The sequence below is a fragment of the Onychostoma macrolepis genome, chromosome 07 (assembly GCF_012432095.1).
Source record: "Onychostoma macrolepis isolate SWU-2019 chromosome 07, ASM1243209v1, whole genome shotgun sequence".
Classification (NCBI taxonomy): Eukaryota; Metazoa; Chordata; class Actinopteri; order Cypriniformes; family Cyprinidae; genus Onychostoma; species Onychostoma macrolepis.
Window position 1 is genome coordinate 35105024 of NC_081161.1, and position 24980 is coordinate 35130003.

Consider the following 24980-nt stretch of genomic DNA (forward strand, 5'->3'; position numbering starts at 1 on the left):
CATCCCATTTGCATTTTTATCCACCCTAAAAGTCAGTGCACACTGGCCTATGGGTCAACCTGGAATACTTTACCCACAATACACCACTCCAAAATGCAAAACCTGATGACATTAGCTGCGTCCCAATTCAGACGCTGCATCATTCGAAGGCTAAATTTGAAGACCGACTGCATCACAGTGGTACGACAAAGGCTGTCCCAATTCGAAGGCTCCTTCAAACGCTGCCTCGAAATGCATCCTTCGTTTCCCAGGCAATGAAGGATACAACTTTGAAGGATACATCCTTGTTATTATATAAATGAATGGACCAAGGTGAGCATATTTAGACAGTTTGATTTCACTTTCAAAAAGTCCAACGGCAGCAGTCACAGTTGATGGGTGACAAGATCATTCCTTCGCAGGCTAGACCGTCCCATTTCACAATGCTCAGTCCAACCTTCCTGGACTTTGCGAATGATCCAGCCTTTGAATTGGAACACAACAATTGTCCAACGCAAATATGAGCTTTATGTTCAATCGGGAGTTTTCAAATTGAGTGCTAGGCTGACTGTGGAAAATTTCAGAGTAAGATTTACATTATTTTATAGCGTAGAATAATTTAAATAAATAAATGTATTAATAATTTTTGTAATATTTTAAAATGTTTTACGTATATTCATAATATTCACTATTTTTGCAATATAAATGGGTCTTTATATATTTTTTATATTTCAGGAAGGAAATCTTGATATTTTTGGGTCCATGGCATCAGATGCAATAGACTGAAAAACACTGTTAGCTTACTATTGAGGCACTATTTTAAATTTCATTAGCATATTTATACACCGTAAATGTAAGAAAAGAACTGCAATTCTGAAAAATTTTAAGTAAAATAGTGCTAACATGTAAATAAATAAATAAATAAAAATAATACAATATTGGAAATTAATTAAATTAAACATAGTAAAAGAAAACATTTAAATATTTCAAAATGTTTTGGATATATTCATAATAATAATTATTATTTTCCACACTATAAATGGCTCTTTATGAAAATATATATTTTTATATTTCAGGAAGGTCATATTTGGGGTCCATGGCATAAAAATTTAAACTCACCATACAGGATGTTAATGAGCGAGATAGGCATGACCAAGATGCCGACCAGCATGTCCGCCACTGCAAGTGATCGCAGGAAGAAGTTTGTTGCATTTTGCAGCTTCTTCTCCAGCGACACGGCCATAATAACCAAAATATTTCCTCCTATCGTCAGAAAGATAATCACAAGAATCAGCAGGGCTGGCCAGTTCTTCTCCTTCATCGACTCCTTTTCGACCCCATGAGGAGAGGATGAAGAAGAGGAGGAGAGATTGAAGCTGTAGTCAGTCGCGAAGAGGCTCTGGTTCAGGCTCACGGTGGTATTCCCAGGCCACACCATCCAGCCAATAAGGTCTAGGGAGGATGTCGTAGAGCCAAGCCCGCCCAGAACTGGCCCGCCTGGCGCCCCCATCATCTGATGTCTTTTCCTGTCACCCTGTATCAATCTGAGCTCCTTCCACTCATGGCCGCTGACAGCCACTTATGGGAGGAAGAGTTTGGAAGTTCAAAAACGTTGAAGTGATCCACTCAAAGTGCTATGTGAAGGAGAAATCTACAGCTCTGAGGATATCCATAGCATTTCCTGTTGCAAGTTTCTAGCTCTGGATCTTATTCATGGAAACCGTATCTGTAAAACACAATGAGAGACACACAATAGAGCAATGAATACAAAACAAATATTAACTCATAGATAAAAGTCACTATAAAAGCACTCTGACAGAATATCACAGAGTTACTCAGATAAAATAATAACAGGAATCAAAGTCACAGAATTGAAGGTTGTGATGAATTTTTACAGTACCATGTCTAAAGAATGAATGACAGCACTTTTGAATTGACTCAGCTGTCACAGTGAGAATATCTCCATCATAATATTGGAGGAAGCACAAATGATCAGTTACGGAAATATCCAATGGTGCCCTTCTCCCTGTGGTAATAGAGGGTAATTGAGTTCACAATTTAAAATGATATGCTACAATCCGGGTCTCCGCGAACCTGCTGCATTGCCCTACTGAGAGCAATAATTCACCAAATCTGAGGTTACTCGTCATTAAATTAGCTGGTATTAATAACACAAGACACCTGACAAAGGTAATGTGATGTAATGTCATTATTATCGTGATGGACAAGTGGGTAATTGTCACTTCATACAGCCAGTCGCTTTGCGCTTGAACCGAACGATGTCTAATAAGCTTCGGTAATTGCAGTTTTCACCCCATCGGTTAGGCTGTGCATTATAGTAGGTGTAGACTGATGGCATGTTACGTGCGTGGGAATAACAAGTACCCACAGTGCTCTGTGGCCCACAACTAACCATGTATGCTTTAATTAGGAGAAAGCTGAAAACGAACTACACCAGGATGGGCAACTTCGGTTGCCTGAGGAGAAGTTGCCCATCTCTGAACTACATGATGAATCTCGGCACTAACTGTAGGTAAGTTGAGAACTTTCTCCACTCCTCCAATGGCTGTCATTTATCATGACTACCAGATCAATACGATGATTATTGCAACATACATCTGTATAAGTTAAGATTATCAGCTTTATTTTCATTAAATGAAAATATTGTTTGGTTCCCTCAACCAATTGCAATTTATTGAAAGTATACAGTGAAAAGAAGAACCAAAGTATGAATCAGTAAATCAAGGTGAAACAAAGCAAATTCCTCTCTAAACTGCAGAGATTGTCCCCTATAGATAGAAAATGTGAGTCACACAGAAAAATATGACACAGCCTGTCCCGCTTTCCTTTTACAATGCTAAGAAATTGGTTTATTCACTGCAGGGGACAGCAGTTTTCTGATATACAGACATGTTTCCCTGCTTCTAAATAGAGAGCAAAATTGCAATGTTCCACAAATGCAGAAGAGTCCGCGATAGTTCACCTCTTCTCTGGAGACTGCAGATAAAGCAAACAACAGCAAAAAGTAAAAGGGCCCTATAATAAATAAATCACCGGATAATCACTTCCTGTGCGTCCGCCGCACACATACACATAAACACGGGAGCACCCTAAATGCAGTCATATACAGGTTCAAGGAAAGTGCATAAAAGCCACAAGACTTCAAATTTACAGTCAGCCCTGAATCTTAATATGACACTTCACATCCCATTATAAAACAATAGAACATCTCCTTTGGGAAACATGATGGTGGGCACACAAAAAAAGAACACCATGTGCTACAGCAGGCTAAGCAACAATATCAGCATCAAGGGGCTCTGAAATGGTCTAAAATTAGAGTTTTTTTACTACACCGTGAGCCCAAAAAGTATTTTGACACCACACACTTACATAGATATATTCAGACAACAGTTCAAAAGTTTGTGGTCAGATTTTTGTTCAGCAAGGATGCTTTAAATTGGTATAAAAAAGACGATTACAACATTTAGAATATTCTAAAAGATTATAAATAAATAACTACTGCTCTTTTCAAACTTCTATTCATCAAAAGTATTAACCCCAATCAGCATATTAGAAAGTCAGCTTTGCCATCACAGGAATTAATTACATTTTAAAATATAATAAAATAGTTTTTATAATAAAAACTATGACTATATAATGAATTATAACTTATGACTTATAACTATATGACTTATAATAAAAACTAATGACTGTGGGGCATAATGGATAGAGAGTTGGACTTGTAATCTGAAGGTCATGGGTTCAAGTCTCAGGTCCAGCAGGAATTGTAGGTGAGACCCTTGAGCAATATGGCTGCCCACTGCTCTGTCTGTGTGTGTGTAAAGTCAGGACACAGATTTGTATAATGACAAAGGCATGACATAGGTATTACAAGGTGAAGGTGACTTTTCAGGACATTGACCTATGTCCCCACTTTTCAAAACGCTTATAAATCATACAGATTGAGGTTTTTTTGGGGAAAGTTGAAATGCACAGTCTCCTGTAAGGGGTGGGTTTAGGTGTAGGATTGGTGTAGAGCAATAGCACATACAGTAAGTACAGTATAAAAACCATTACGCCTATGGGATGTCCCCACTTTTCACAAAAACGAACATGTGTGTGTGTGTGTGTTTGTTCACTACTCACTGCTGTGTGTGTGCACTTGGGTGGGTTAAATCAGTGGTTCTCAACCTTTTTTTCCACCGGGCCGCACTATGGTCCAAGTGCAAGTCTCACGGGCCGCACGCATGTCATTTACATATTACGTCATCAATACAAACCAGATTTATAATATTATTTATAGCCTAAATATTATGGTATCTAAACGATTACATTTGTTGAAATAAATAAATAAATAATTCTACTCCCCATTGATAAAATGATGCTGATGCTGTCGGGAGCTGACCAATTTTGTGAAATTCTGCTCGAAAGGAGTAACAGCACAATGAAGTTGCGATTGTAAGTTGCAGTCTGTAAGAAATGTAGCCTTGATCCAAATATGGAAAGCACTTTCGAATTTAATAATCTGAGGTTCTCTCGAGAGATGTTAATTGCCACATTTCTGTAATTAAGGATGATTGCTGTGTAGTAGCATATGGGTGTTTCTTTTTGCAATCCGTGATCGCGTGCAGTTGCTAATGTGTGCAATCGCTTTCTTATGTGCGCTGTTTTATCGGTTTCACTTTCGCTTTCGAAATCGATCACGTTCAGCACGGATTCACTGATTCAGCATGGTGGGCCGCATTTGGATTCATGACGGGCCGCATGCGGGCCGTGGGCCGCGGGTTGAGAACCACTGGGTTAAATGCAGAGCACAAATTCTGAATATAGGTCACCATACTTTGCCACATGTCCTTTCCATTAAAAATAATTTTTACTGTATCAAATACATGAATACATGCATAAGAGACCCTTCTTTAAAACCCTTACCAACCCCGAGGTGTTCAAATACTATGGGGTAAAAGTATATGTTGGAGAACTGCAACACTTGCACTTGGATGGGTTAAATGCAGAGCACAAATTCCGAGTATGGGTCACCATACTTGGCCACACGTCACTTCAGAAAAAAAAGCCAAAACCTCACAGTTTTAATGAAAAGAACACTGAACTCTGAGTTAACAAAGCTGATTGTGGCTCACCTGATGAGAATCCTAATCTTAGTCTCTCCAACTCTCATTCTCTTTCTATTGCTCTCTCTCAAATGCTCTCTTTTCCCTTCAGACACGTCTTCATCATCCATTAATGAAGTGGATGAGAGTGCACTCACAAACTAAGTGAGATTCTGCATTCCAACAATGGGTAATTAGCCTCCTCAGCAGAAGCCAATCAAGTAACTGTGAATTGGGATAAACTGGCATGAAATGGAACGACTACACGAAACAAGGACAATGCTCAGATACCTTCCAGTGATTCAAATCTTTAATCTGGTAACGATCAGCACTGGATTAGAATTTGGGTTCATTTGGAATGCTTTCATTGTGGGGAAATGTTTCCAAAGCATTCCGAGACTCTCTTATGATCCACCAAAACCACAAATATACATTCATGTTTTCTTTTTTGAATAGGATGGGGTAAAAAAGAGACAAAAAGACAATAGAAAATTGTATGATTCTGGCTCTAAGAACCTTTCTGACACTGACCTACATGAAAGTATTCTTAGAACTTGCTGTCTCATTTCACATTTGAATTGGAAAATGAAATGCAGAATTATTTTTGCATGATGGGAATCGTGGGCAGATGAACCTGCCAGAGGGAACTAAAATTTCCACCCACTACAAAAAGTTTAAAAACCCTTTTGCTTCCTGACAGGAAGGTTAAATATTCTCCTAAACTAAATCTGACTGGTGTGTATGTGTGTGGGTATGTGTGAAATAAGGATAAGAAATGAATGCTCAGTAGTTAATTAGTCCTGGTGTTGTCAACCGAGATCAACAGAGACAAATGAAGAATAGAACAAGGCATTGCGAAACTAAGATTAGATTGAGTGACTCTGACAGCACCACTAAGTGAAGGAATCTGTGTGTGTGCGTCTGTGGAATTACAAATCTAATACTACGTGATATAAATGAAATGTAAAATCTGGCGAGCGAGAGTAGCCACATGTGTGCGAGGGGTCTTACACAAATAAACAAACAGACTTACACGGATCCCTGAGGACCCCAATAACACAATGGGCAAGCGCTAAACATATGCATATCCAAATTTCTTCTCGGCTTGTGGTTGCGAAATGGACCCCAATTGGTTTCCCACAGAGAAGACTCTCGTGTCTCCTAATTTATTGTTCTGTTTAACTCAGCATTGCTTTTCAGAACTGAGACTATCATTTTTGTCCGTAGGGCTGAATAGTTGTATATAGATTAAGAAAGTAACCAGCAGGCTTGAAAAGCCATTTGCTCAGTGCCGTTCAGTTCAGCACTTTAATGGAACAGAAAATAAATTCCAGTCTCAATTTATCCTGGTAGGGAAAAAACGTGACATAAGAAACTTGTTTCTATGGAACGGAAGCCGTTTCTGGATTCATTTTTCAAGTGCGCCACGTTATGAACAGCACTTGAAAATAAAATAAAACTAAACCAAACAATAAACAGCAAAACACGAACTGCTCTGCTAACTGCCGCCCTTGGCCTTTTCTTTTCACTTTATTTTGCAGTTAGCAGGGTGAAATACTTAGGGCAAGCTTTTGAAAGAAAATCACTAAACATCCTTAACACAACAACAAATATTTTGTCTTTTATACACATATACATTAGGCTACATGTTTCTCCACAGTGATACATTCAGCTGCAGCTTGTGGTACATGACCATTACCTGTCTCTACAATCTGCTTTTGTAAGATAACCCAGACTATAATGATTTGAAATCTGTTCACATAGGTCTGTTTCGCCCTGCTCTTCACATCGCTGGAGAAGGTCATTCAGATAATAACTCAACTAATATGGGGGGGCTGTTACAGGAGTCACTAAATCAGGCATAAGATTCCTGCTCCTGCAATTATGGAATCTAAAAAATGATAAAGCCTGTGATTTTCTGTGATTTATTTGTAATTTTACAATACAAAAATCTAATAAAAAAATTAGCATGCAGCATGTTTTTCCTGCACATTGGATATTCTGGAACAGATCCTCTGTGACAAAGGTTTAGAGTAAGCTGGTTACAGGACCACTTGCCATGGCTTTTTGCTCATCCACCTGTTTTTCTTTGAATCAGATGCTAGTCACATGCGAGCCAGACTGCTAATGTGCATTTAACAGGCAGAAATCAATAACTAATCGATACAGTTTCATAAAGAGCTAATAATGAGGAGAATACACACATACACTCTTAAAAAAAAAAAAAGGTTCTTAAATGGTTCTTTGGCATGGTGTATGGTTCCATGAAGAACCTTTAATATCCAAAGAACCTTTCCATTGCACAAAAGGTTTTTTTTTGTAGCACAGAAAGGTTCCAGAGACTATTTAATGGTTCTTCACACTCATCATGTTGTAAATATTTTTGTTTCTGAAAAGTGAGATCAAGTGAGCTAAACTGTCCTGTCTGGTCCAGAACTCATTCCAGACTCATTTTCTATTCGTTGCATTTAATTATAGTGCAATAAAAAGTATTAATTTTGAGTTATATAAATAGTCCAGTAGATCATTTTATATCTACTATCTATTTTAATGCTGTTTTGCATGACTCAAAAAATTATTAGGCTAGATATTTAAGTTTAGTAGCCTATAAAAAATACTGCAATCATGTTTTAAAATGAAATTAAAAGGCTGAGTGATACAAAATCTTAAAATATAAAAGTGCCACTTTGTCCCACTATGCATTTTGCACCATTTTGGTCGTAGAACTACAAAATGAGTTTCAAATTGGCGATTGCGTGACTTTGACGTGTTTTAACGGGAGTGAGCGCTGAATACAGGAGTGGAGCGGAGAGAGTTGCCATGGAAACAGGCCGACAACACAAACTGACAACCGTAAATCTCCATCTCTCGCTGCTGTTTTCACTGCTTTCAGGTGAGTTTAGTCCCTAAAATCACACAAATATCACATACAACTGTTTCACTTTCTTACATGTAACTGACACGTTTCTGTTGAATATTTACTTCACAGAAAACTTTGAAAAAGTCCGTAAGCATCTCAACTGTTTTCAGGCAAGGTAAGCTAACTCTATAGCTTGAGCTCTTGTTTATAAGAGTTTGAGCTTTTAATCACATCTTTATGTGTAGATGAGAGGTTTTGATAGCTTTGTAAAGGGTTTGCTGTCAGTTTGTCAATGGTTTATTGAAAGTTGTCTAACTTATTTAGCGTCACTTACAAGGAGCGTGAATTAACAGAATCTAATGTTAGTTCAAACGTGTTTTTATCTTTCATGGTAAACAAATATTGATAAAAATTGTTCTGTGGTTTCAGAAGTTATAATAATCTCTCTACAACAGAAGATAAGCTCCAAAATTTCAAAGTTTCTGAAGGGAGCTGCTGACAGAAACGCAGGAAACACAGGTGAGCTGAGAAAGCTCTTTAAATACATTCATATGCATTTTCTCACAACATATTACAGTTATTTTAGGAAGGTTTTGACATCATCAGTGACACAAAGCTAAAAACATTAAAGTTAATTCTGTTATTTTAAGAAACTGGTTTGTGTTTGTGACAGTGTGTGTGTTTTTAAAAAAAAATATATATAAACTATTTTATTTTATTTTCTGCATTTCACTTCTGCTCTAGCTTGCTTCCTTTAAATAAACCTGCCTGTATACTAATATTGTTGGTTCTGTGATAAATGGCATATTATTTTTCTAAATTCTTTTATGCTGATGGCCGTATAGCAGAGTTGGAGCAGACCTCCTGTCGGACAACATCTCTAAGACGCTATGAACCATATGACTTGTAAGTAAATCCTCAAAAATACACTACTGTTCAAAAGTTAGAGATTAGTATGATTTTTTAAATGTTTTTTTATGTTTTTTTTAAAAATGTAAGTCTTCTGCTCACTGCATTTATTTGATTAAAAATACAGTAAAAAAACAGAAATATTGTAAAATATTATTACAATTTTAAAATACCTCGGAAATATTGTAAAATGTTATTACAATGTAAAAATACCTATTTTATAAGTGAATATATTTTAAAATGTAATTTCATTTTCAGCATCATTACTCCAGTCTTCAGTGTCACATGATTCTTCAGAAATCATTCTAATATGCTGATTTTCAGCTCAAGAAACATTTCTGATTATTACCAATGTTGAAAACAGTTTTTGCTGCTTAACATTTTTATGGAAACAATAACATTCAAACATTTGTGGTAAGAAAAGAGAGAAATTAATACATTTGTGGTAAAAAGAAAGAAATTAATAATTTTATTAATCAAGGGTGCATTACATTTATCAGAAGTAACAGTGAAGACATTTATAATGTTGGAAAAGATTTCTATTTACTAAATTGTTTAATAAATTTAATAAATGCTGTTCATTGTTCTTTCTATTCATCAATAAATCCTGAAAAAGGTATCACCATTTCCACAAAAAAATGTTAAAAAGCAAAAACTGTTTTAAGAATAAGAAATGTAAAATTATTTAAAAAAAAAAAAAAAAAACAGCAAATCAGCATATTAAAAATGATTTCTGAAGGATCATGTGACACTGAAGACTGGAGTAATGATGCTGAAAATTCAGCTTTTTATCACAGGAATAAATTACAATTTACAGTATATTAAAATAGACAACAGTTATTTTAATTTGAAATTATATTTTGCAATATTACTATTTTCTCTGTATTCTTGATTAAATAAATGCAGACTTAGTGAGCAGAAGAGATTTTTATTTGTTTTTGTTTTTTCAAAAACATTGCAGTGTTTCCAAACTTTTGACAGGTGTATAACATTGTTACCTAGTGCTTATATTGCTTAAATACCATTAAACAGATGCATTTGTGGCCAAAGATGCTGGGATAGGCTTCAGCCCCCACGACCCTAGAGAAGATAAGTGTTTTGGAGAGTGAATAGATGGATGGATGAACTTCCAAAATTCTTTGACTTGCTTTGATTTTGTTTCTATTCTTACTGGAAATACCTTTCCATTATCTTTGCTTGTCATTTTGCATCATTATACCTGTGGTAAACCTATGAAAATTAAGAAACTAACGAAAGTGTCTTTTTTTTTTTTTTTTTTTTACAGGATCTTATGTACCCAGTCTCAACCATTCATCAAAAGGACTGTGAAAGCGGGAACTCTTTGACCCACAAGTGGCAGTTTCCACAGGATGAAAAAGGGCATACTAGTGGATGATGGGTACTGACATTAACCTGCTGTATTCACTGTATTACACACTAGGGATAGGCATTTTTGTAAATTTTTCATTTCATTTCTTGTTACTTCTGGATTTTCTTCTTTTTTTTTTTCAAAATTATTTTATGAACAATCCTATTAAACAAAATTTATAGTATGATAAATGTAAGGATATTGATCTGGAAGAAATGGGGCCATAAAGAACCTATTCATCAGTGGTTCTTTGAAGAACCTTTAAAAAGGGTTCTCTGTACACTGTAAAAAGGGATAAGTTGCCTTAACTTAAAAAAAATTGGTACTACACTTTTTACAGTGTAGTACCAGAAAAGGTGCTTTATGGCACCAAGAAAAACACTGGTTCTTTAAAGAACCTTTCACAAAATGGTTCTTCGGGGAACCAAAAATGGTTCCTCTATGGCATTGCTGCGAAACCCCCTTTTTGGTTCTTCCTGGCACCTTTTTTTGTATACTTGCAAACACAGACACACACATACATACTAAGTATTTGAGAGCATGAGAAACCTCTTTGAACCATGAAATGGTGCTTTACTTGCTTGGATTAGCATAAGTCACTCTGAAACTTTTGTGAGACGAAGCTTTCAGAAAGTCTTAAGGTGTGATAGGAACACCAATCTCATTCATTAGATGATTTCCTGGATGAGTGACTATGTGGACAGGTTTTATCTGAGAAACAAGTGACACAACAACAAAAACTTTTTAAAATGCACCTGCAATTGTTTACCAGAATTGGTGCTGTTGATAGAAGTTTCCTTTCATATGCCATCCGAGGGTTAACAGCTCATGTGTGCTTGTGCCTACAGCAAAATGCATCTAATATAAGGAAGAAAAAGTAGGGTTCAGGCACCAAATTCCAAAGAACAGGTCGACGCATGGCATTCTGGGATTTCTTCTTTGTCCTTTTTTGCATTCCATTTGAAACTCTGCATTTTTCTATTTCTTTTGTGGCAAAGTAACAATAGCCATTGGCATGCCTATGAGCAGCACATCTGCCTGTCCCCAAATGATCTGTATTTACCAATAAAAAAAAGTAAAATAAGCCTTCTGTAAATTTATGCATTAGGTTAGGCTGGATCTCTAATATCAGCAATCAATAACTCATGATCAGCTATTTCAGTGTGAGGTGGCAAAATTCTCTTGGATGAAACTATCAATGCAAAAATGAAGCTTTTTGTGTATCGGTTCTAAAAAGTGTTTTAAAGGGGTCATCGGATGCCCATTTTCCACATGTTGATATGATTATTTAGGGTCTTAATGAAAAGTCTATGCTTTGGTTAACATTTCTCAATGGTAGTGTAAAAAACACCTTTTTTACCATGTCAAAATCAGCTCTGTTTTTAGCAAACCATTCTAGTCCATGTTGCTTTAAATGTAAATGAGCTCTGCTGACCCCGCCCCTCTCTTCCATGGGGTGACGAGCAGTACAGTTTACTTTAGCCACGAAACTGGCTAACTAGCATGTTATTAGGAAAAGCGATTTGCAAAGATTCATAAAAACCCTTATACTCACTTCTTCTGTAGATGAAGCTGGATCACGAATGATTCGCGCGAACATAAACGCATTTAGGCAGATCGGGATCGGTGCATTCCCTTCAAAACGAAAGTAACGTTAATCCTCTGCGTCTTCAGCGGCTCAGATATTGGGAGTAAATGACAACTGCTGTGTTCATTATTACATCCAACAACAAAACACCTCAATAGCTTAATCTGAGACATCTTGTCTTCCCCTGCACCGGAGTCGACATAATGGCGAACAGCTCTCAGCTCACTCAGGGCGGGTCTAAGGTAAGACGGTCTTGTCAATCAACTATAGTGGGAGCGGCCTGTGCAGAACTACGTCATTCTGACAGGAATCTCAGAATAGACACACTTCCAACACACATTTATGTTCAAACAACTTGTAAAGTGAATTTTGCATTCGATGACCCCTTTAAGAGAGAGAGAGAGAGAGAGATTCTAAAACCTAAGACAATAATGCTTAGTAGAAAATGTAAAATAAAAAAATAAGTGACAGCAGGGACTGTATAATACTTCATTATAAGGCTAAATTGTTTTACAGCATACAGCATAAACAAATTATTTAATAAATTCCAAGCCTGTTTTCGGTGTACAGAATATTTAATGATGAAATAAAACTGCTTGAAAAAACTGATCTTGTGTATGTACACAAGTATAAAGCCTCTTTTTAATTTCAGAAATGAAACCTTATCTGGATTTTAGGAATGCTTGAATAAGATCTCTTTGCATTCAGTAGAATTTCAGCAATTAAAGTGTGGATATCTTCAATATTGCACTCTTCCTCTAGATTTTTTTCAGTTTAGCTTTTATTATTTTCTATCTACTCGCAATATTAAATTTTTTTCTTTTAATTTTTGCAGGCCTTGGGGAGTGGGAGGGTTATATTGGCATCCAGGGAGACAGTCTATTGATTTCCATCTTTCTTTCACTTCTTTCAAGCTTTTCAATTCTCAGTCTCTGTCTTTGTGGCATATTTCAGGAGCAGTTGGTGAAGAGCCCGTTGAGGTGCTCTATGCCCTTGACTGAGCACCATCGGCTGCAATTTCACCCCCTTTGCTCTCTTTCTCTCTCTAAGTATCTTCCCCTCCCTTTCCTTTTCTCTTCTCTTTTTCCATCAAACAGAGCAACACCTCTTGCTTCTTCTGTGGGAATGGTGCTTACTTTTTTTCTTACTTTTTTTTTTTAATAACCTTTTTCATGATTTTACTCAATGTATGAGCCTGCCTGTTTATATAACACCTGTTTTTTTTTTTTTTTTGTATCCGAACACTCACAAACACACTACCGCTTGAAAGCGTCTTTTGCACCATGTGGCTGACTGTTCTTCTAAGAGTTTCATTAGCACCTCTTCATCCTATAATCATATCTGAGTTAGTCTTTATATTACATACCCTTCCCGACCCGCTGGATCCGTCTTTCTTTCCTCACTGAATAAACACTCATGATAATTGCCGCTCGTTTGCTATAGTAACATTCAGATGAAAAATCACTGTGATGCTGAAGTATTTTGCTCTGCGTGATCTGTAATCTGTTTTTAGATATTCACAATTATAACACACTATCAAAGATAAATAAAGAATTTTTCTAGTCCAATTAATGACCACTTTAATTTCTTCGCTGCCTCCTGGTGACCCCACTGCTCACTGATGAAACCATGTGTTCGTCTATCCCTCATTCTCTTTTTCGTAAAGCTGATTCAATGACACTTGAGCTGCTTGGATATTCAAGGGCAATCAGTGAGACACCATCACCCTGAGCACACTGGCCTCTACAGCAAGGTTTAACCAGAGGAGTGGCCTGGGTTAATGTTGATGTTAACGCCGCATAGATTGACGGATCAGTGGTCTTGAGGGATGTAAGAAACCTCAGAATGTCTTCTGCCGTCCTGATTGACCCATTAAATCATCCAGAAATGTTCACTAGAACAAACATACAGAGTCATGTGGGGGAATGATGATGATCTGGGCAGAGCTGGCCTTTGAATGCACGTCTTGGGGCTGATTGCATTCAGAAGCACTACCTTGCAGCATGTTGTGGGCAGCCTATTCTGCTTTGTCAAACATTGATCAAAGACACTCTTGAGATACAGCAAAAGAAGTCATCTGGGGGAGGGAATACTTCTCTGTCTATTACAATGGACAATAGATGACGGACGGATGGACAGATAGATAGATAGATAGATAGACAGAACAACAGACAGAATGAAAGAATGGATGGAACAATAGAATGATAGAACGACAGACAGAACAAAAGTATTGGTGGAATGATAGAATGACAGAACGAAAGAATGGATGGAACGATAGAATGATAGACAGAACGAAATAATTGGTGGAATGATAGAATGACACAGAACGAAAGAATTGATGGAACGATAGAATGATAGATAGAACGAAATAATTGGTGGAATGATAGAATGATAGATAGAACGAAAGAATTGGTGGAATGATAGAATGGTAGAACGACAAACAGAATGAAAGATGTGGAATGTTAGAATGATAGATAGAATGACATAGAAGAAAGAATAGATAGAATGATAGATAGAACGACAGACAGAATGAAAGAATGGATGGAATGAGAGAATGATAGATAGAACAACAGAAAGAAAGAACGAACGAATGGATCGAATGATAGAGCATTAGAAAGAATGATAGAACCATCAAACAACACTCTCCAGCCCAGCCATTAACATCCACTGCAGTAAAACAAAGGTTGTCTTGACTGAGCATCTTTCATGCTGTCCTTGCAGTCAATCCCCAGTGATACTCCTACAATAAAGCCAGTTACCGAAGCCTCTGATACGGCCAGCAGAAGAACAGAGAGCGTGAATTCTCATTAGCAAGGATCCCTTGTCGTAGGGCATCCAATGCCCCTTTGCACACTCCCTTGGCATGACAAAACAGCAATAGGACAAGGACACCTTGCATTTCATTAAGCATACAACCTGTAGTTGTGCCTCAAAGGGGAGTATTCAGAAACTCAAAGATGACCGAGTGATTGTCCTGCTAAATGTGAAGTTAATTTAATTTGTAAGGATATTCTTAGCCATCTATGCACCATCTATATTACAGGATGAAATTAAAATATGATTGGTTTTACACTGCAGAACCGCTCAGAGGAAAAATGTACATTGTGTTCCCTGTTCAAAAATTGGAAAACTAGGGTGGTGCAATATTGTTATCAGAGAGCAATACCATGAATCAAATGAATATGGTAATCAAAGTGTCTCTTTGTTTTTCAATTGCACTTTAATATATATATATATATATATATATATATGAATATAAAAAAATCCCTTCCCTTCCCTTTTGGGATGTCGTAACTTGTATCTCAGTTATGTTCTATTAAAAACAGTGTCAGTTAAATATCATCAGAATGGGGTGATTAATGAGGGAAGAAAAATGAAATGAATCCTTTTGTTAAGAAGGGCAGAAAAAACAATACTGTCTGGAGTGGAATCCATCGATCAGCGTGAAACAGACAGATGGTGCAGTAGATGACAAGTTTCATCTCCCTCTTTGACTCTCTCTCTTTCTGTGATTTATGGCAGGTATTAATTGTTGTGATAATGGTTTAAGCCTTTGTGTGAGGATGAGAGAGGGAATGAAAGACTTATCTAACACACATCAATACAAGCGCTCACCAGTGTTGGGGGGTGCAGGGACCAGGGACCCGCCATAAGCATTAACAGACTAAAAAAAAAATAACTTGAGGGCTCCTGTTCTGTTTAATTAAAATAATAATAAATTAAAATACAACCCTGCAAAATTTTTGCTTAATGAAATCAAATACTTGTTCCTTACTAATTTTGGAGTGTCGATTTAAAAAATAATGGCCTCAAAAAATATGATGTGCATTACACTGCATTTTTGCTTTCAACAACTATTTGTAACGTGAAGGAATCTTCTAGGATTCTCTTGTCCCTTAATAACCAGAAGAACAGCCACAAAGACATGATTCCTAGTTTCCTTTTAGCCAGGTTACATTTTATGCATAACCCTGATTTTCGGGGTTGAAATTATGGCCAATGACAGAAGAAAATGCAATCATGAACCAGATATTTTCTGCCATTTTACTACAGTACATCCATATAGACAATTACAGATTTTTGAGAAAAGCTTATTCATTTATAAACTTGCATTCATAAATTTTATAAAAAGTTCTTTAACATTAAAGCTGCAGTCCGTAAATTTTGCCTCTTTGTCTCCAGTCGGCACGGCTTCAGCGCGGATGAATCTAATGTTTTGAGGTGAATGTGTGGCTGTCAGTCACCGCACCGGTGTGGATGTTTACTGTACTTCGCAATCACAGATTCTAGCCAACACCTTGGAATATATGACCCAAATAAGAATTTTCACCATATATTGCCATCTGAACAAGTAAGTAACAAGTCTTCCACGTTTGTTCTGACCAACTGAGGAAAAAAGCATTACCATAAATCTCGCTACCAATGGTGATTAAATCTAAAGATCGGTTAGCTCATATCACATCAAACTGTGCAAATTATTATTATTGTTATACTTTATTCTCAAATTATTAATGTTAACAACATCAGCATTGCTTGACTATGAGTATAGTGTGTATTAGTGTGTAGATTTCAATTTCTGTACAGTCTAATATCTAATTGTCTCGCCATTCGAATTTCTTATTAAGAAATTCTTTTAACCCAAAAAGCAAACTATGCTCCCTTAGAACTGGTTTTCTTTAAAATACAAATCGTGTGTAATCCCAGGCTATCTGTAATCAGAAGCACATTTAAATCTGGAATATACTTTAATTTCATTCACATGTGTTTCATAAACACATAATCCTTTCTGGATTACAATCCGCCATCAAAATTATACATTTAATTATTCTAGCTGCTGTGAGAAAAGGCTATAAATGATCCATCTCCTGCAGGATCCTCACATGCGATAGCCTAGCAGCCGGGACAACTTCTTTATCTTTACAGACGTGACGTAACGACGCAGTGCCATGTTCGAATGTCCCGCGGAAACTTACCCGTACCACTCAAATTAAAAAACATTATTATAAGCTAACCATTGTGAATCGGGCTAAAGTGAGGCGATAGTTTTGAACACTGGCTGGTTATGTACTTTCTCAAATATTGATTTCGGATCATTTTTAACAAAAAACAAAAGTTACGGACTTTGAGCATATTTTCTTACTCCTTTATTAGATTAAATGCAAGAAAGAACTGTTTGAAATAAAGAAATAAATAATTAATTAACAAGAAAGAAAAAATTGAAAATAAATATTTCAAATTATTGCCTTGACATAACACTTCCGCGCACACATGCATACTGCAAGTTAAAATAAATGGTTGTTTCTGCACTCAGGCCACATCTTCATCTTAAAAATGAGGAACAGACTTTTGGAGGACGTTCACAGTCTGTTCTGATTACCGTGGCATCACAACGCCCATGAATCATGAGACAAATGCCTGGTACTTTTTTTTTTTTTTTTTTAATTCAGGACGCCTAAAACCATAATTATGTCGCAAACGTGTGAGTGTGTGTTTGCTGAGGAATGTTGTGAGAGACTATGGTAATTAGGATTTGTTTGTTTGTTCGGAAACTTTACTTGCTGACACAAATCCAATGGCTTTCATTGCCCACACACAGACCCAGCAAATAAATAAATAAATAAACAATTTAGCAAACAAATAAATGGATAAGAAACGGCACTAGAAGTGGGCTGCTTTAGTGCTGAAATTCTTACATCCCTTTTGAGTTCTTTCACTAAACTAGCCACTTGAAAGGACATATAACAATTTATCATCACGAAGTCTTTGGCACAGTTTGTGTGCTCTGCCTCATTTCTAACACATAACCAAGGCCGTTTCTGTACCCGTGGTTGCTGCTTTTGACTTCGCACTGACCATTCAGCTCTAAAGAAAACCTTGCATGCTTGGAGCTTAGCTGAAGTGGAAAATGCTTCTAATTCTTCAACTGAATTTACAGACGAGCCAAATGTCACTGAATTCAGCACCATTCTCCACAACTGCGGCCCTTCGCAGCTGAGATTAAGCTATAATCCTGCTCTTGGTTATACGGTCACACATCCACCTATGTGTCAAGGTACCGTATGGATTTTGGCTTTGTGGAAATTAAGTACTGAGGGAGGGCGAGAGTCTTTCTTTCTTTCGGGTATTGTCTTTTTGCCCTCTAAACAAACAAGAAAGTAAGCAAGAGTGGCAAGTGCTCATTTTGAAAAGCTTTCCGTAATGGTTTGTCCTAACAGGGTCCCTGAGACTGTTTGCGGGGTTTGTGTCGTTCTGTCATCCTCTTCACCTCTTTGAACCTCCCTCTGGGCTTTTTCTTTAGAGTGTTTGCTCTCAGGAAGCTCCTGGAGTTATTCTCACTTCATAGTTTCCATGAACACTGTCAAGGGAATACTGAATGTACTGCCATTAGGATGAAAAGAGGGTGGAAGAATGAAGAACATTAAGATAGCTTTGTGCAACAGCCTTTTCATTGTTCTTGCTCATCATTATTCAACATGCAGCTCTCGCATAATTTCACTTGTGATGTCTGTCATTTGGTCACACTGTCATAAACTGCGCAAAAGCATCACTCACTCAGTAAAATACTCGTTCATTTCTTCAGTCAGGCATTAAACCGTCCATTCACTCATTCATCACTCCCTCATTTACATGCTTACTCATTTACTTGTTCCCTCATTCATTTGCATATTAATTAATTCAAGCATGCTCTGAGCTCTTTCTCAGTCACTGACTCATTAATTCACTGACTCACTCACTCACTCAGTCAGTAAACTGCTGATTCATTTCTACTGTCATTAATCCATCCTGTCAGTTGTTTTCTCACACGTTCCTCGAGTTTAATGCTCTCTCATTCTTTGACTCACTCACTGACTTATTTACCCTTTTCACTCATTTAATCATTCAGTGACTGAATCACTCATTGGTTCACTCAGTCATTTACATATCAGTTCATTCATGCATTCTCTTATTCATTCATGTCAGTCATTTCCTCACTTGCTCCTTCATTCACAGATTTAATTATACAATTATGGATGTATAATTTATAATAATTAAATAATTATAATTAAAATATGTATATGTTATATGTACAATGATTTATCAAATATGAATTCCTTTATCTTTTAATTATTTATGTAACAAATACTATTTAATAATTCAATAATTGTATTAAGAGTTCATTCATTCATTCATTCTTCACTCATTTTTCACTCACTCTTTACTTTTTCTGACATTTATCCATGCATTTCAGAGGTATTTTCTGACTTGCTCCTCCATTTATTTATTTCCTTATTTAAAAAAATGCTACTACTACTACTAATATATTATAAAATAATTTATTTTATATAGCACCTTTTAGAATCTCAAGGTCACTTTACAAAGGAAAAAATTAAACAACAAATTAATAGGATAAGAAGTCTAAATAATTTAATCACTCACTGAATTAAATATGCATTAATGTATTTACAAATGTATTTTAATTATTAATTAATTATTTAACAAATATAAATCTATTAACATTTTTTGGGGCGATAAATATATTATTAATTAATTCATGCATTCTGTCATTCACTCACTCACTCACTCATTCAATTTTGACCTTATTAATTCACTTACCCATTAACAAACTCATTCTCTTATGGATTTTTTCTCTCATTCAGTTCCCTTATTCTCCAGGTAATTAGTAAGTCCCAAGAACTGTCCCTACATCGATTCATCCTACAGTATCTCATTCTGTGATCAATATTCTGCTCTAGTGATTGGAATTAACGGAGAAAGGACCATCTGTTTCTCCCTGTGGGCCCTTCAACCTGCAGTTTTACAGCATTCACCTGAGAGCTCTTTCAGAGGGCAGGACTGCAGGGTGAACCGTCAGGAGCTTATCCACAGTCAGTTGTCAATCAGAGCCAGCCGCTGTGGGAAAGAAACACACTCACTCAGACGCTTCACTTTTCCACCGTCACTTACTCTTGTTCTAATCCTACACACCCAAACAATGAAGTAAGCAACCCCGCCCTGCCATAAATATTCATTGCATATTTTAATTAGATGCAAAGTGAGTGTCAAGGGGACATAATGAAAGACAAGCAATTAAGGGAAAACGGGAAAGTTAGTGCCACCTTTGCCCTCTCGTTAAACGCCCAGGAGCCAATTGCTTTGTCAGCCCATTTCTGATCCACTTCCTTTTGAAATGCGAGCCATTAAAGGCCAGAAATTATTTGTAAAAATTAAAAGGAGTTCCCTCTTTGAAAGGCTGTGATCAATTATCTTTCAGGATGCTTTAACAAGCCTTTGGGGGACAACAGCGTTCAAATAGCTATGTAAATTAGAATGACTATGTGAAGCGGTTGACGAGTAGCTGTTTTGTTTTAAGGCAATTAAACTGGCTTTAAGTTTTTGTCTGCACAGAGAACGAGCCCCGATTTTAGGAGTTTAAAAGGAGCCGAGAGGGGTTCAGAGAGAAAATAAAATTATATTCATTTACAGAATTACAGAAAAGAACAGAGTGTGAATAATACTCATCTTCTGATTTCATGCCTGTCTAAAGAAGACAGTTTAGCAGGGAATGCCTCAGCCTCTCTCTCTCTCTCTCTCTTTCTTCACTGCATTTTTCATCATTCGCTCATCTCCCTCCACAGCTCCACAACTCTCACCTTTTCACATGGTCAACGGTGGGACAAATGACTTTGCTTTTGAATAAATATGGCTTGCGGTCCAACCCCTCATGCATAGCAATAATCACAGAAAACATGCACACACACAGGTTAGAGCACGCACGCCTAAGGCTTTGCTGAGTGTGTATAACGGGTGGCTGAAGACAGCTAGAAGAACAGGATGCCAACATCAGCAAATCTTTGAGAAAACATCATGATCTGCATGCCATCTTTATCAGAACTAGCGCATATTATATTCTGTCTGATTTAGGAATATCAGCCAAAAAATGTCCCTATCACCTGACATTTTAAGGTATCATGTTATAATATACAACTGAAAATGTTACCCTGAGAAATCAAAGTGGTCTCTAGAGCTTTTCACATTTAACCCTGGGTTAATAAAGTCTTATTAACATCAAAGATAAAAGCTGGTTTTTAGCCTAACCTCTTATTGTGGTGATAAAGTTATATAGAGTGAAACAATGCAGTGCTACAGTCAGTGTGTAGTCATAAACTGCCTTAATGCTTACCTTATTAAATATTAATGTTTTACAGTCACAGAACCTGAGTCTGAAGGACACAGCTAAAAATGCATTAATTGTACATTCATTTCTACACAATTTCTACAGATTGACAAATTGATAATCTATGCATTTGTCCAGTCTATGCAAATTAGAATGTTAACCCTGCATTTACTATTCAGGATTAATTATGAACAAGAATGAAGAATGAACAGTGTGAAGTTATGAATCAGAATAACCTGGAATTACACTTACCAAGGGATAGGGAACAAACATTTATGTATTTGGCAGATGCAAAGTGACTGACGTTGCATTCAAGAAATATGAGGTTAACAGGTTCATATGCATTTCCATATATGTACGCAGATTGGCCAAACTGAAAATTTGTAGCTACAATGCCAAGTTCATGTGTTTGATTCCCAGGAAATGCAATAACTGATGTATGAGTGTATATGTGCATTACAATGTCAGATGCTTTGGACAACTTAAATATAAATCAGTTTGCAACCAGCCATTTCTTCTGCAATGCTATTTAGAGTACAGAAATCACTTGAAGTAGCTTTAGCCCATAAATTCTATAAACTGTCATTACATTTAACATCAAATCTTCTCTAACCTGACACCCAAACACATCTGAAGCTCTGAGGGTTTCTAGAAATGTGATCTTAAAGCTGGCTGGGTCACAGATGTTTTTATGGAGCATGTGAATACAGCGAGTTGATTAAAATCCCAGCTCTGATGTAACAAGTGGAGGAAACATGGCCTGTTGACACACATCCAGCTCTGCAGGAGAGAGGCTCTTGACGCGGATGTTCGTGAGAAAGAGTAAAGAGAATTGTGTTTCTGTCCATGAGAAAGACTATTTTTTCAAAGCTATGCTTTGGAGACTAAAGCTAAAACTGACAAAACCTCAACATGGGGATGTTCTCAAGGATAAAATTGTTATTGCACTTTTTCTAATAATTAAGATGAATAAAAAATGATAATAAATTACTAAAAATAATTGAAAACATGTTTAAGACATGTAAAACCAGAATTGATTGCATTGCATTGAGCAGCAAAGGGTCCTCACTTGGGATGCTTAATAAACTTGATACATTTGAATAAAAAGGCTTAATAAACATATAAAACAACAGCTTAATGAACATCTAAAAGTACAAAAAGGTTTAGGTGTAAGGTCCGGGAATAGAATTTTCATCAGCTCAATATAAAACAATGGAAGTCTATAGAAAGTCCAGTTTAATTGAAAAGCAATAGTGTGAATAGTCAGAGGGTTTCTCAAATCTCTCCTACAGCAGACATTTAATGATAGATTAGGTCTTCTCATTATCTAGCTCTGTCCTGCGCCTCTCAGAAGACACAGGCCAGTATCCTCTGATTCACTGAACCAATTTAACCAAAATCACTCTTGGGAGAATAGAAAGAATATCCTTAAACACCTGTGATTTACTGCGGACACACAGGCGATATGGCATTTGTATAGGAGAAATATAACTAAATGATGAAATACTGTGTAACAGGATGGACATACGGCAGAAAGAGAGAGAGAGGATCAAGACGTAATGTAGGAAGACTAGATCACAGATGAACATGGAAATGCTTATAATGAGTAGAGCTGCCAACTTTCCCCTCTAATAAGAAATCATTCTGGACAGGGGTTGGATTCTGTATTAAGTCCATATGGGAAAAACTTTGCCCATTATGGTAGTATCTTACATCCAAACAGCTAGGAGAGCTGTGTGAACTTTAACATTGGCTGTTTCTATCGTTTTTATGTACATACACTGTATAGCTCGAGGCGTACACTTTGCCTGTGCAGCATTTGGTTTTGTTTACAATCTGGTCAGTTGTGACAGATGGTTCACTTCAATCTGAAATGGCACATGTGGTAAAAATACATGTCGTGAGCATGAGAGTGTACCTTGCTCTCCTCTGCTGAAGTTGACATCCCCAGTAATGAGTGATAAAGAGAGAATCATCTTATATACATAAAACAAGAGAATGTATGTGAGACAGAGATGTTGGTAGGTTTGTAGCGGGTGTTTGAAGTAACTAATTAACTGCAGAGACAGATTTGACCTTTCTCTCAGACTACATCGATTTCCCCTACAGCACACACACATACACACAATGACCAACAGCACTATAACACACACACACACACACACACACACACACACACACAGATAAATAAATAGATAGCACACTGTAGAACTGACAAACACAAGATAGTGTGAGATAGAAAGTGAATGTGAATCCAAAAATACACGCAGTGAAGGTTGACCCAGCTATCAGAACACCACACACACACATCTTTGATTTGCAGCTGTGTTTATGGTGAGGGACTATATTTTTCTTTCTACTGAAATCCACTTATAATGTTAGTCAATGTTTCTTGCATCAAAAACAGCCATAATTTAAATTTGCATTCGTCATAGCATGCGGCGGCGTGTTAAAATGAGAAAATAGATCCTCCCTATTATAGTCAACAAATCTGTTTACACCCAAATCGCCCGATGCTTTCAAATGATGAACACCTTGTTCCTATTTCTGTTGCACTGCTTGCAAATATCCATTTCACTAAGCCAATTTATATTCCCCATCCTTCTGAAATAAAATTATGAATGTCTATATAGCACATCAAACTCTTTTATTTTGTAGAGGAAAGAATATTGATTTTCCATGATACAGCGCCTATAAGCCTTGGTCTTGTTTATTATGTAATGTTTTGTTATTTTACAGCACTGAATCAGAGGAGATTTAATTAGATTTTTTTTTTTTTTGCCACTGATCAACAGAAGAAAAAAAAAACTTGTTAAAGTGAGAAAAATATAAACTGAAATATAATAAATTATAGTTTCCCACACATAAATAAGACTTCACCTGGTCATTCATGTGCTTGGAACATTGTTTCGACTCCACATGAATGGCACATTAATATTCATTGCCAATATAAAACTGTTTTTAGTACTCACATAATTCTCATTAAAAAAAATCACATAATCACCTGCGAGACATCAAGAGATTTCTTTTGATTATAATATAAATGCAGCTCTGTCTGGAAAGTTCTGAATAGCAAGTCTGTTTAGTTGCAGAACTTACAACATGAAGAACAAAGAACACTCCAAGCAACACTGTGGAAAAATAACTGAAAAGAACAAGGCATATTTCCAAATCATTAAATAACCCTTAGAGTACAGTCAAGTCAGTCAATTACAGTCAACAGACCAACTCTGAAGGAGTTACAGGCAGCAGTGGCTGAGTTTGAAGAAACCGTGCATAAATTACAATAACTCTTGTCCAGGTGCTTCACAAGTCACAGATCAACAAAAGAGTGGTAAGACAAAGCCTCTGCCAGTATCTATTTCATGCACAAAACGTGAATAAGCTACAACGCTATAATGCCATTCACCAAAGGGGATGCTAAAGTAACAATTTGTTCAGCTGAAATATAGAGACGAGGCTTGTTGCTGAAAAACAAAGACTGCTTTGAATTATCACCTGAGAACACAACACCCTGAAAAGAATACAGAGTTACACAAACTGAATAAAACTAAATAAAACCCTAATTTCAGTTTTGTTGTTTTTGATTAAAACAATCACTTCTAAATGTTCTGTTTGTTGTAAGCATGGTGTCAAGCCAAACATTGCACATCAAAACAGAAACAAGCCGTCCCTACTGTGAATCATGGTGGAGGCAGCTTCATGCTGTGAGGAGGATCCCTGCAGCAGACCTGGAAGGCTTGTGAAATCAACGCTGATGAACAGCAGGGAAATCCTGGAGGAAAACCTCTTGGAGTCTAAGACACCAGCAATTTAGGAGAACATGTCTTCCAGCAAGACAATGACCCCGAGCACAAATCCAAAACTACGCAAGAATGACTTGAAAACAAAGTGTTCCTCTGATCTACTGCTTGAGCTGCAGGAGTGCATCTGAAATAAATTTCAGTTAAGCAAACCCTTGAACAGTAAGTGTCCTGTCACTCTTGTGACAATTCACCTCAATTTTAATATCT

The 24980-nt window shown here is 36.7% G+C and overlaps 1 protein-coding gene and 1 long non-coding RNA gene across 6 annotated transcripts in view; one reads left to right on the top strand and one right to left on the bottom strand.

Moving 5' to 3' along the window:
- The window catches only part of htr2cl1 (5-hydroxytryptamine (serotonin) receptor 2C, G protein-coupled-like 1), a 101941-nt gene that overhangs the window by 12362 nt on the left and 64599 nt on the right, over positions 1-24980 (bottom strand). For 2 of the 3 annotated variants that reach the window (XM_058783674.1, XM_058783672.1), the window contains exon 2: positions 1099-1705. In XM_058783674.1, coding sequence (XP_058639657.1) covers positions 1099-1492 — 394 coding nt within the window. In that variant the 5' untranslated portion in view covers positions 1493-1705. Of the gene's footprint in view, positions 1-1098; positions 1706-19621; positions 19704-24980 lie in introns of those variants that run through there. The other variant, XM_058783673.1, reaches the window with a different exon arrangement.
- On the top strand, positions 7926-11258 carry LOC131545054 (uncharacterized). Of its 3 annotated transcripts, XR_009272304.1 has the most exons (6): positions 7926-7980; positions 8077-8122; positions 8377-8466; positions 8796-8853; positions 10142-10255; positions 11074-11258. It is a non-coding gene; the product is annotated as an uncharacterized LOC131545054 (long non-coding RNA). The 3 variants fall into 3 exon arrangements; XR_009272305.1 differs by lacking the exon at positions 11074-11258 and having other exon boundaries at positions 8793-8853; positions 10142-10364; XR_009272303.1 differs by lacking the exon at positions 11074-11258 and having other exon boundaries at positions 10142-10364.